The 12,052-nt window shown below is 31.5% G+C and overlaps 2 protein-coding genes across 6 annotated transcripts in view; one reads left to right on the top strand and one right to left on the bottom strand.

The window, feature by feature from the left end:
- Positions 1-370: 370 nt before the first annotated feature.
- Positions 371-1,513, bottom strand: LOC129911738 (B-cell CLL/lymphoma 7 protein family member A). Its single transcript, XM_055989637.1, has 3 exons — positions 1,159-1,513; positions 902-1,104; positions 371-785 (listed from the first exon to the last, which is right to left on the bottom strand). The coding sequence occupies exons 1-3, from the start codon at positions 1,245-1,247 to the stop codon at positions 664-666; spliced, it is 414 nt and encodes a 137-aa protein (XP_055845612.1). The 5' UTR covers positions 1,248-1,513; the 3' UTR covers positions 371-663.
- A 7,247-nt stretch (positions 1,514-8,760) lies between these two features.
- Positions 8,761-12,052, top strand: part of LOC129912666 (palmitoyltransferase ZDHHC8) — a 56,859-nt gene continuing 53,567 nt past the window's right edge. For 4 of the 5 annotated variants that reach the window (XM_055991018.1, XM_055991021.1, XM_055991022.1 and 1 more), the window contains exon 1: positions 8,761-10,121. In XM_055991018.1, coding sequence (XP_055846993.1) covers positions 10,030-10,121 — 92 coding nt within the window. In that variant the 5' untranslated portion in view covers positions 8,761-10,029. The remainder of the gene's footprint in view (positions 10,122-12,052) is intronic. The other variant, XM_055991019.1, reaches the window with a different exon arrangement.

The raw sequence follows: 12,052 nt of genomic DNA on the forward strand, positions 1-12,052 counted from the left end.
TATTATTAAAAGAAATTATTAATAATAATAATAATACAGAGCTGCGTCAGTATGCGAATAAAGGAAAGAAGAAATTTTTTTATATGAACTTAGACAAATAGGTATTCAAAAAAAAAAAAAAAAAAAATTATACACTATGTAAGATAATAAATAAGTGAGTTTTCTCACTTGAATGTGGCTAGTTGTTTGATGAACGTCTAAAATATAATTTTAAGCTTGGTTTTTTTTAAATTATTAATTATTTGTCACTAATCTTTTTTATATTGATTTTATTTTTAAATGAGTTTTGTTTTTTTTTTCGTTTAATAAATATTTTTTTGTAATTTATTTATGTACTTTAGTTTCACTACTTAATAATTTTGTTCTTCTAAATTCAAATGTCTTTGAACATAAAACAAAATTTACTTTTTTTCTTTTATTTTTTTACAACCAAAACCCTTTTGACCATCAAAACAAAAGGAAAGAAAAAAAAAACCTATAGACTAACCCACGACGAGGACGAGTAGGTGATTCCGCGTTAAGAAGAATGCATCGCACGGCAGTTGCATTAGCAATAATATACTAAACTTATTTAACTTAAAATTTACAGAGACGAGGACGACAAGAGGATGGTGGTAGTGGAGAGAGAGTTGAGCGAGAATTGTCTGTCGTATGTAAAGAAGCTTAATCGCTCGTCTTTAAGCGTTTCACAGGTCCATCGCTGCCTTGAGAGTTGGAATCTTCTGAGAACGGCATACTCGAGACGAACTCAGTGGCACCTTGTGAATCACTCACCATTGAGAAACCTATAAGATACAATTGGTTTGATAAAAATAATTCTTTTGATATTGATAAAAAATATTGAGGGGGTAAATGAGACCCCCAAATCGATTTGACTTTTATGACTACGGTCGGGACTCACAAGTGTTTGAATCCTCGGCAGTGAGGCCTCCGGTATAGCTTGGGGTTATTTGGGGAGGTGTACTTTTTTGGGATGTGTTCTCCTTGTCTTTGGAACTCGAATGGTGCGAGTGGTGGTGGACTTTTTTCTTTTCGCTGTTAGATATTGGCACCCATTTGTAAATTTTCATTGTTGTATCACCGATGGTTACCCATTTTTTTTCCCTAAAAAATTTGATTATAAATAATTTTTCAGAACAGATGAGATATTTTTTTTACCAATGTCGAACTTTATCGACGGCTTGCATTACACGCTTGATGTCGTCTTTGGCACGACTTCGTGTCTCAGCGCGTACACTACGGGACATTGTGGCGGTAGCAATTTTAATAGATTTTCTTATTAAACTTTTGTTTATTAAACTTGTGTGGACAGTTGTGATGAATTTTTTTTTACAATTTTGTTCTGATTATGGAAAATTTAGTTTTTTTCTTTCGAATGCACCACCTTGCTTGGGGATGATGAATGTGTGTGAGAAAAATGTAAACATGAAATAATTTAACAAATATGGCGAAGCGAAAGGCGATTTGCTTTTGAGTTGACTTCGATTTGTGAGTTTTGTGTGTGAAGTGTGACACAGGCGGAACAGATGAGATTTGAAAATGGGTGATAACTTAACGAAGGGTGTTTCTTTAAAATGTACTTTTTTTTATTTTTTTGACGATAACTAGTGGATTACATGGTCCATGGTTCAAGGGCACATACGGTTAGGTGACACTCAGGCATTTTAATTGCAGCAATTCTAAGTTCATCTATTCTAAAGCAATTTTACTGCAGTTGAAGATAAATTAAGTACACAAAAGTAGACAGACTTTCTTTCGTAATAAGTGCTTTCAGATTAAAAAGCTTTTGGTTACACGGCGATTTTTCAATCGTCTAACGACCAGCGTGTTTGTAGGCAAGAGGCGGATGAACATTAGAGGGGGAGGAAATGCTTACAGAAGAAGATATACTAAAACCCAAATGAACACGGAGTTATATGCTATAATAGCCCCGTTCCATTGGAGGTGGTATAGTTTACTTATTAGTAGATCTAGTACTAGAATTAACACATGATCTTTTACTCGAGGAGATAGGAATGTGTAGTTGTTGTACTAGATTTCTACTCACGAGTTAACTATCACCTCTAATGGAACAGGGCTAATAATAGCAAAAATATGTCAGATCTAAATTATTCAGTCAAAACCAAAAAATGTCCGAACTAGGGTAGGTGGAAACATAAGGGGTATTCACGATCTGGTGCAACAGGCCTAGTAAAAATGTAAAATTTTATTTTTTTACAATAGATCGTGAACGCCCCTTTTCTTTTATCTATAGTAAATATTGAAGCATGAATGAAATCCATGATGTTTTTTTTTAACAGGGTTGTTCCTCCACTGTTGCTTCTTCTTTTTTTCCATTTTTTATAATTTAATTCTTTGTTTTGTTCGGGTTAATTAATTTTTACAAATTATTTTACATCACAAGAAACTAAATTACGGGGCATCCCAACTAAGATTTCAGCTTCGGTTAAGGTACTACAAAAGCTACATTTCAGCTTCTTTTAAACTTTAGTAAAGTTGTTGGGCATGGTAAAAGGAGAACGTTATACAAATTTGACCCTCTATAAGGATCTTAAACGAAGCTTTACCGAAGCTCTACCGAAGCTTTTTTTAGATTTGACAGATAGCTTCGGAAGAGCCTGTATATCTCTTTAATACATGTCTTATCGAAATTTAAAAAAAAAACTACAAAAACAAAAAAGAATTCTTTTTTAACTGGTTTTAAATCATGAATTTTAGCTTTTGATCTGATATTATACAGGGTGTCCTACAGTCACCGCCCCAAATGAAAACCATGGATTCCTGAAGTCATTTAACGTCGAAAAACTTAAGAGGTAATTTTCTCGTTTTCGTCCCGTTTTCGAGTTACCATGGTTTTTATGATTTTTGTTCTCTTTTCCCTTATCTGGCTTTATCTTTGCCAAACTAAGTTTGATTTAAAAGATTTTCTTTACAACCAATCAAGAATTCATTACAGTTTTAGTTTATCTCAAAATTTTTTTTTTCTGTGGACAACCGTTTCTCCACAATTTTGCATCAAACACAATTTTCTTCGTTTTTTAAGTGGTTTTTTACACTTTTATATCATTTAAGTCAAAAAAACACGTTGATGAGTATTACTTTTTTGTGCTTTTTATTAAAGCCCACTTTATTTTCATACAAAAAATAAGTTTTATTTCATAAAAAAGGCTACTGAAAGTAATTTTGAAAAAATAAACAAACTGAGTGAATTAAAAAAAAATAATTTTTAAATACAAAATTAATTCAAATGAATAAAAAACCTTTTCTCAGCTATTGTGGTTCAGAAAAGAACAAATAGATAAAGCTCAGAAAAAGTTTTAGTTCATTTAAATTAATTTTGTATTTAAAAATTATTTTTTTTTTTAAATTCACTCAGTTTGTTTATTACTTTCAGTAGGCTTTTTAATGAAAAAAAGTTGTTTTTCTTAGAAAATAAAATGGGCTTTAATAATAAGTGAACAAAATTAATACTTATTTACGTGTTTTTTTGAATAAAATGATATGAAAGTGAAAAAAAAACAACTCATAAAACAAAGAAAATTGGGTTTGATGCAAAATTGCGGAGAAACGGTTGTTCACAGAAAAAAAAGTTTTGGAACAAACATAAACTGTAATAAATTTTTGATTGGTTGTAAAACAAATCTTTCAAATCAGATGTAGTTTGGGAAAGATAAAGCCAGTTAAAGGAAAAGGGAGTAAAAATTATAAAAGCCATTGGTAACTCGAAAACGGGACGAAAACGAGAAAATTACCTCTTAAGTTTTTCGACTTAAAATGACCTCAGGAATCCATGGTTTTCGTTTGGGGCGGTGACTGTGGGACACCCTGTATATAACATTCCATTAGTTTTTAGTATATCTATTAATAATAATTTTAAAAGTATATAATTTTTTTACCACACCCAGGAATCGAACTTCGTATCTGCTTGGTGGTAGTCCACCACTCTACCCACTCGGCCATCCTAGTATATTCATTAATGAAATCAAAAACTTAATCAGTTCAAATAGCAAAAAAAATGTCCGAGCTAAATTATTCAATGTCAAAACCAAAAAGTGTCCGAGCTTGATTATTTAATATCAAAACAAAAAATCAAATACAAAACTTGGTAATTTCTGTAAAGCTTCTATAAATTCATTAAACAGGCTAATAAGAAAAACAAGTTTTTTTCGTTTAAGTTTCTTTAATAGTATTTAAACAACTTATTAGAAGTTGTTAAACAAGTCCGAACTTCTATAAGCAGTTAAATTCTGAAGCAAGCTCAATACAAGCTGTATACAAAGTAGAACCTACGAGATTTCAATTTATGGAAGCTGTTGTGCTAGTTGGGATGAATACCGACAACCATAATAAACAGAATAAAAAAGACAAACTGTTTATCATGGGCGACGCGACGGTGAGCTGCCATCTGTCAAAAATAATTTTACTCTATTGTATTTTTATTTTACAGTAGGTCTAGGGTATAGCAAAAGTGCAAGACTGTTGTAAAATTTTAATCCGTATATTTTGTTGTTGTAGTGTTGTAAGATTTTACACTTTTGCACTTTTGCAACGATACAAAGACCAGTTGCATCGGATCGTGAATACCCCTTTAGTATAATGCCGACTTTTCACGAGTCGATTTTTGCCGTGCGGCGAACCAAAACGAATCGACTCTTTTCAACCTGTCAAATGCATACGTTTACCCATAATTGTTTGAACAGCTAAAGCCTAATACGCAGCTGAAGCAAAACAAACAAATTTGAAGTCTCCAAAGTCAACAGCAAACATGTTAAAACAAAAATACCATCGGGTATTTTTTTGTTAAAGCCTAGTACGCTGCCTAGCCTAGTCGACTCCAAAGTCGACAACGAACATATTAACGAAAAAATATCATCAAGTATTCTGTCAAAGTCAAAATAAAAAAATTCAAAATTAATTTAAATCAAGAAAATTCAACAGAAAATAATTTTGAAAGCAAGAAATAAATGAATTAAAAGTGAAAAAGCCGTCAACACTGCTCTTGGAGTCAAGAAAAATGCACAGGACAGTAAAAAGTAAGTGACAACCCGACTAAGAAATTTGCTTCTATAAAGCTTTACAGTTGTTGGTAATGTAGCTCCTATAAAGCTTTATAGAAGGTTGAGAGCTGCGTACTGAAAAACGAAAAGCAAAATGAAATTTTCCGTTTATTATTTCGTTAACGAAATTTTGTATGGAAAATTTCTTTTCGCTTCAGCAGCGTACTAGGCTTAAGTAAAATTAATAAAAGTATAAATAAAAAAATTCAAGAAAAAATATCAGAAAATAAGTTTAAAAGCAAAAACAAAACAAATTTAATTTCGTTCAAAATTTCTTTAACGAAGTATTGTATGGAAAACTTTGTTACACTTAGGGCCAGTTGTACCAACGTGCGGTTCAGCCTCAGATCAGGAATTTAACCCACCGATTTCGGCGGATATTAGCAGTGGATTAACTTTGGTTCAAGGATGGATTTAGCTATTTCAACCTAACAGCCCTATTCTGGCAAACCTCACAAGTTATGAGGACCTCACAAGGTGAGCTGGATTTGATTATGCGAGGTTTTCGCGTCACAAAAACTTTCGAATTTGTGATCTGCTCTGAAGGAGGTCACAACTCACAAGTTGGATTTTTGCTAGTAAGAAGTTTGTGAGAAATAAATCCTTACAAAATCGAGTTATAATCGCCTTGTGAGGTTTTTGTGACTTGTGAGGTTTGCCAGAATAGTGCTGTAAATGCACAGTACACATAAAAAGGTAATCTATTCCGAACTGACATTGGTCGCCAGATTGTCAAAACATGACACTTTGGCGACCAATGTCAGCTACCGAATTCTTAATTGTTTAAAATACAGACGAAAAACACACAAAAACCGATAAACCACGCACACCACTAATTTTTAAACAATTATTTACCATTTTCCGCGATGAAACACGAAGAAAATTTGTTATTTTTCAATTTATAAAATTTTTAAATGACATTTTATAAATTAAAACAAAAACAAATTTCCTGTTTACTGCGATTGAAATATAAAAATTAAAGGCCGACCTGACAGATTGGTGCACACTTTTTGACAAACAAATTTTGACAACGTTCCGAATATATTACCTTATTATGTGTACTGTGTGTAAATGGACCTAGAACCAGTGCTAAAAATCAATTTTACCACTGAATTCAGAAGATAAACGTTGCTGATCCCCGTATCAAATATTTGTACAACTGGGCCTTATTAATGCATTTGCTCTCCAATAAAAAAATATTTATTGCAATTAAAAAAATTTAAATTGAAAAAAAAAAAAATATTTACCTAAGTGCCTGGCTACACGGTGATTTTTCAATCGCCTAAGCAGTGAGTTTGTTGGCAAGAGGGATGAGGAGTGAAGGGGGAAGATGCTCACTAAGGGAATTGAATTTTCTGAGGGTAGTACAGTTCCATTGCTAAATTGTTCCTCTTTTTGACGTTTGTTCCTAGAAAATGTAAAAGTGGAACGTGATTGGGCACAACAGTGTGTAGCCACCGCATGTGATTTTTCAATCGATTGAAAAATCACTGTGTAGCCAGGCACTAATGTAACTGAAAATTATTTGCATTAAAAAAATTTATTGCAAATAAAAAATTTTCTGCATTGAAAAAACTGTAGGAAATTCGACGAATATTAAAAAAAAAAATATTTAATGCAAATGCGTTGAATTTTTTTTTCAATGCAGAAATTTTTTTTAAAATATTTTTAGTTGGAATAAATGTTTTTTTTTTCAATGCAAATATTTTTCAGTTGCAATGAATGTTGTTTTTATTTGCAATAAAATTTTTTTTAAATTTGTAATGGAGAACAACCCTGATCAGATGTCACACCAATAATAATTGATTACTCGAAGACTTTTATGCTGGATTTACATTACGTCTACATTTCCAAATCAGCAAATATTTTTCAGTTGCATGAATATTTTTTTTAATGCAATTTTTTTTTAATTTGTAATGGAGAACAACCCTGATCAGATGTCAGGGTTCTTCAAGCAAGAAAACCGAGTTCAGAAAAGACTCTCCGACCTCAAAACGCGAAAAACGAGGTTGCATTCACACACTTGCAACTTTTTGTGTATGAACACATAGTCGTAGGAGAAATCGTGGTGAAAATACCAATACATCAATCGGCTTTGCGGTGATTATAATTTCCATACTAATTTGAGCCGCCGTGGGACCCGTTTCGTAGTCGATGTCGGACTCACGTCGGAGCCGATTCGGACTAAGGTTGGACTCGTTTGCTTGAAGGGATAATAACGGAATACTCGAAGATTTTTATGCTGGATTTACATACGTCTGCATTTCCGAAACAGCATTGAAAGGGGATACAACATTTAAGAACCACAGATGTTGAATATAGAGAGTAGATGAAAATGCGAGATCTTCATAAATGCAGAGTATGAGAAGATTATGGCGAAGACGAACAGTTAAGCCTTAACTATACATTGGCTCAAAAAGTGAAAAAGTACAAAAGTGAACATTTTCAAACGCATTTTTGTATAGTTTTTCAACAAATGATGCAGAAATCTTATTTTTTGGTCTTATAAATAATATGTATAATCTTTTTCACAAAACAATTGCGCTACCCAACTAACATTTCAGCTTCGGTTAAGGTATTACAAAAGCTACATTTCAGCTTCTTTTAGACTTTAGTAAGGTTGTTGGGCATGGAAAAAGGAGAACATTATACAAGTTTTAATCTCTATAAGAAGTTTAAACGAAGCTTTACCGAAGCTCTACCGAAGCTTTGAGATTTGACAGTTAGCTTCGGAAGAGCTTGTATAGCTCTTTAATACATGTCTTATCGAAATTAAAAAAACAACTAAAAAACAAAAAAGAATTCTTTTTTAACTGGTTTTTATTTTATTTTAAATCATGAATTTTATCTTTTGACCTGAAATTATATATATTATTCCATTAGTTTTAAGTATATCTATTGATAATAATTTTAAAAGTATATAATTTTTTTTACCGCACCCAGGAATCGAACTTCGTACCTACTTGGTGGCAGTCCGCCACTCAACCCACTCGGCCATCCTAGTATATTCATTAATGAAATCAAAAACTTAATCAGTTCAAATAGCAGAAATGTCAAAAAAATGTCTGAGCTAAATTATTCAATGTCAAAACTAAAAAGTGTCCGAGCTAGATTATTCAATATCAAAACCAAAAATCAAATACTAAACTTGGTAATTTCTGTAAAGCTCCTATAAACTCACTAAGCAGGCTTTTCCGAAAACAAACTTTTTTCGTTTAAGTTTCTTTAACAGTATTTAAACAACTTATTAGAAGTTGTTAAACAAGTTCGAACTTCTATAAGCAATTTAATTCTGAAGCAAGCTCAATACAAGCTGTATAAAAAGTAGTACATGTGAAATCTCAATTTATAGAAGCTGTTGTGCTAGTTGGGTAGCCAGAAAAAAAATATTTTCACTTTTGTACTTTTTCAAAAAGTGGTGTATGTAGTTAAGCCTTTAGTCTTCATCAATGCTTCCTTTATACGTACGGATTTCAGGTATATACATCTATCCCCCTATACTTTTCTGCATGCAGACGTATGCAAATCCAGCAATAGAAAAATATTCATAAAACATGACATTACAGTTCCACCTTTAAGTGCAATATATCTACACCATCCCTGTCTCAATAACCACCAAACACATTCCACAATCCACTTTCCGCCATTTTTGAAAAAAATATTATCCAACTTTCTACATTTTATTTCGTTCAAAAAAAAAAATCCACCACCATCCCAAAGAGCAAAAATATGACAACAAACTCAACGAATTGAACGAAAAAGAAAAGTCAGACTCAGAGCACAGGTGAAAATTGAAAAAAAGTGTAGTGTCTCGGGAACATGGAAGTGCGTGAGAAAATTTCATAAAAAAATAATAACTTACCAAATTAATAAAGGAGTTGAAATAATAATAAAATTCAAATCTAACATTAAAAACACGACGTGTAGTTTAACATCTTTATATTAATAAAATCAATTCCTCTTCCATCCAACCTAATCCCCATAGAAAAAAAAAATTAAACGAACGACGACGACGAATCCAACAACAAACCAGCAAGAAAAGAAAAAAAAAATTCATCCCAACTAGAAGAGGAGAAAATTCCACAAACTTTCGATCGCTTCCATTTTTTCCGCCGCTAGAAAAAGAAAAAATTAAAACGAACCACTCAACTTTACAATGAATAAATAAAAATATTGAATTACTAAATCCTCCGTGAAAAATATTGCGTGCGATTAAAATTCTGTGTGCCTTTTTTCGTGCAAAGAAATAATATATGAAATAAAAGCCCCTCTTCGCCCTCTCTCTTTCTGTCTCCAGCAACAAAAAAAGTGTGTGTTTTCTGAAAAAATCGTTATCAAAAAAAAAGGAGGTTCCCCTTTTCTCCACACAAAACGACGACAAAACGAGGCAAAATATAAGTAATTTTCAAAATAAAATTTATTTGATAGTCGGGTGGATCTTCTTTTTTTTTAGGAAGAAAAAAAGAGTTCAGAGAAATATAACGAAAAATAAAAAGTGTTCAATTCCAGCGTGTGTATATATAATTAAATATTTTATACACCTGTCTGTATTCTCTGGTTTTTCGCGAACAAGAAAAAGAAACAGGACAAGGCGATAAAGAAATATACAAAAAAAGTCCATCAATGGATGAGTGAAATATTGCCTAATCCCGAAGGACACAGAAAAACCCCTTCCGCCCTCCTCTGAACTTTCGGTGCAAAGAATCCACAAAGGAAGAAACGAAAGAAGATACAAAAAGTGAAAGCAAACGCTTCCTTGTGCTCTCTTTCCACCAACCTTTTTCCATCATCTTGAGCTCCTTGCAACCAACTAAAGACAGCACCGCAACAGAAGAGCGCAGCGGCTTCCTGAATTTTCTTATTTTTCTTTTTTTTTTTATTTAATTTTATTTGTAATTTAATTTTAACTTGAAATAAAAAAAAAAATAAAAAAACCCAAAAGGATAATTAGCAATAAGAGGAGATAGAAGAGATGCCGAAATGCGATGTCAAAACTCGATATATTCCTGCGACATTTGCCTGGATCCTGCTCCTGTCGACAACCTTCCTGTTTTTCTTTTATCCGTAAGTATATATGAATGCTTGAGAGATAGATATATTTGTTTTGCTTTATTTTTTCAATTTCAATTTCAGTCTTCTTGAGTTGTATGAAGAACGTTGAGTTGAGTGTTTGTATGTTGGAATGTTTTTTTTCCTTCTTTCTTTTTTTTTTTAGAAAAAAAAAAATAAATGTCTGCAATTCCTGTTCTCATTTTCCTTTCTCAATCACAATCCCAATCGTCATCGTTTTTCTTATAACAAAAAAATTGTTTTCCAAGAAAATCTCATAAATTACAACAACCAGTAGCTTATCGACTGAAATGGATATGAAAGACGATGATGATTTTGATGATGATGTTGATGTTGATGATGATAATAATGGCAATGATGATAGATACAAAAATGAGTATTCTCTATCAGAGTAGTTTTCTCTGAATATGGCCTTTTTGCTGTTAGTTGTTTTATTCCTATCCTATCCTGGAGGAAAAGAGTTTAGATATTTTTTTATCAATTATTCTTAATGGATTTTTAGTTTTTTTTATTTGTTGTATTGAATTTGAAGAGGTCAAACAATGTGTATAATTGTGATTGGTAAGTGGATAGTTAAACGGATAACTAAGGATCATCTAATTTGATGACCTAAAAAGAGCTTTACAGCACGATTTGAATTGATCGTAGGCCAGGCTTAAGAAATTTGCCAACCAAAGAGTTTTTGCTAAAACTAGCATCGATTGGGTCTATCAACCAATTGAAACATTTTTTTATTTTATTTTTTATTTTCTAGAAAAGTGAAATCAGAGATACCGGTTGAGGAGGTTCAGAAACGTTAGGGACTAAATATTTACACAAATTTTGCGCCTCTGATTGGTTAGCTGTCAAAAAATATCCTTTAAATTTACAATTTAGGCAATTTTATTGAAAAGTTGACTGGAAAGTTAGGCAAAAAAAAAATTTCTCATTTAAAGTTATTTCCTTAAATCGTACAATTGTCAGAATATGTCCATATCTTTATTTGAATCTATGTCAAGGAATAATCTTAAACGTTTTTCCCCTATTTATTAACACCTAAAAAGAATAAAGTTATCAATCTAATCTAAAATCTAATAATTGATTGTCAAAATAAAAGGTGTGAAGTCCATTTCACACATTTTCATCACATCATAACAATTTATTTTAAAGCTTTCTCATTTCAACTAAAACACATTTGTAAAAATAAGAGTAAAGTTCTCTTTTGAAAAATAAATTCCCTGTTGCAAAATCACTGAGATATAGAAAAAAGATCGAGTTCATACAATTGATTTTTATTATTATTTATCAAATCAAATTCTTAAGTAAATTAGTAAATTAATTTAAGGGAAAAATTAAAAAAATTAAAATTTGACATAATTAGATGGATAAATATTAAAAACCAAACCTTAGAACTTGGTAACCTTTCTTAACAAAGTAGGTACCTTTCAGGGCATTTCATAGGAAAACTTAGACTATTTTCAAACTGTTGAATTTTTTGTTTATATTTTCTTTTTTTAAAGACGTATTCCGTAATTTTCACTTTCAACATTTAGTACACAGATAGGTTCTTAATGTTTTTTGTATAATGTATTTGGACTCTCTTATTCTGTTCCGTTTATATTTCTATTTAATTGCTTGTTATAACCCCTGTTATTTGTACATACATTTATAATTTTTTAATTAATTGGTCTCAAAATTTACAATGTAAATTAAAATTACAGAAAGAAAAGTAATTTAAATAGACAATTTATTTTAAAATGAGTTATTCCGAAACATATCGTCGCCGTAAAGCAAAATTGTTCTAAGTCACAAAAAGCTAATTTTACAGGGCAGGATTTTTAAGTTTCAAATTGGTTTAAAGCGACAATTTTCTGCTCGTTTGCCATTCAAGTTAAGTTTTTTATAAAGTTTGTTCTTTTCTCTTGAATAAAATATACAAGTTTACC

Source organism: Episyrphus balteatus, chromosome 2 (genome assembly GCF_945859705.1).
Source record: "Episyrphus balteatus chromosome 2, idEpiBalt1.1, whole genome shotgun sequence".
Taxonomy (NCBI): domain Eukaryota; kingdom Metazoa; phylum Arthropoda; class Insecta; order Diptera; family Syrphidae; genus Episyrphus; species Episyrphus balteatus.

What these genes read in the sequence shown, in the direction of transcription:
- LOC129911738 (XM_055989637.1), bottom strand. Translation starts at nt 1,247, where the DNA reads ATGTCCCGTAGTGTACGCGCTGAGACACGAAGTCGTGCCAAAGACGAC. An exon ending in GTCGATAAAGTTCGACATTG is followed by an intron (nt 1,105 to 1,158) that starts GTAAAAAAAATA and finishes CAAATTTTTTAG; the next exon opens with GGAAAAAAAATGGGTAACCA. An exon ending in TGCCGAGGATTCAAACACTT is followed by an intron (nt 786 to 901) that starts GTGAGTCCCGAC and finishes TGTATCTTATAG; the next exon opens with GTTTCTCAATGGTGAGTGAT.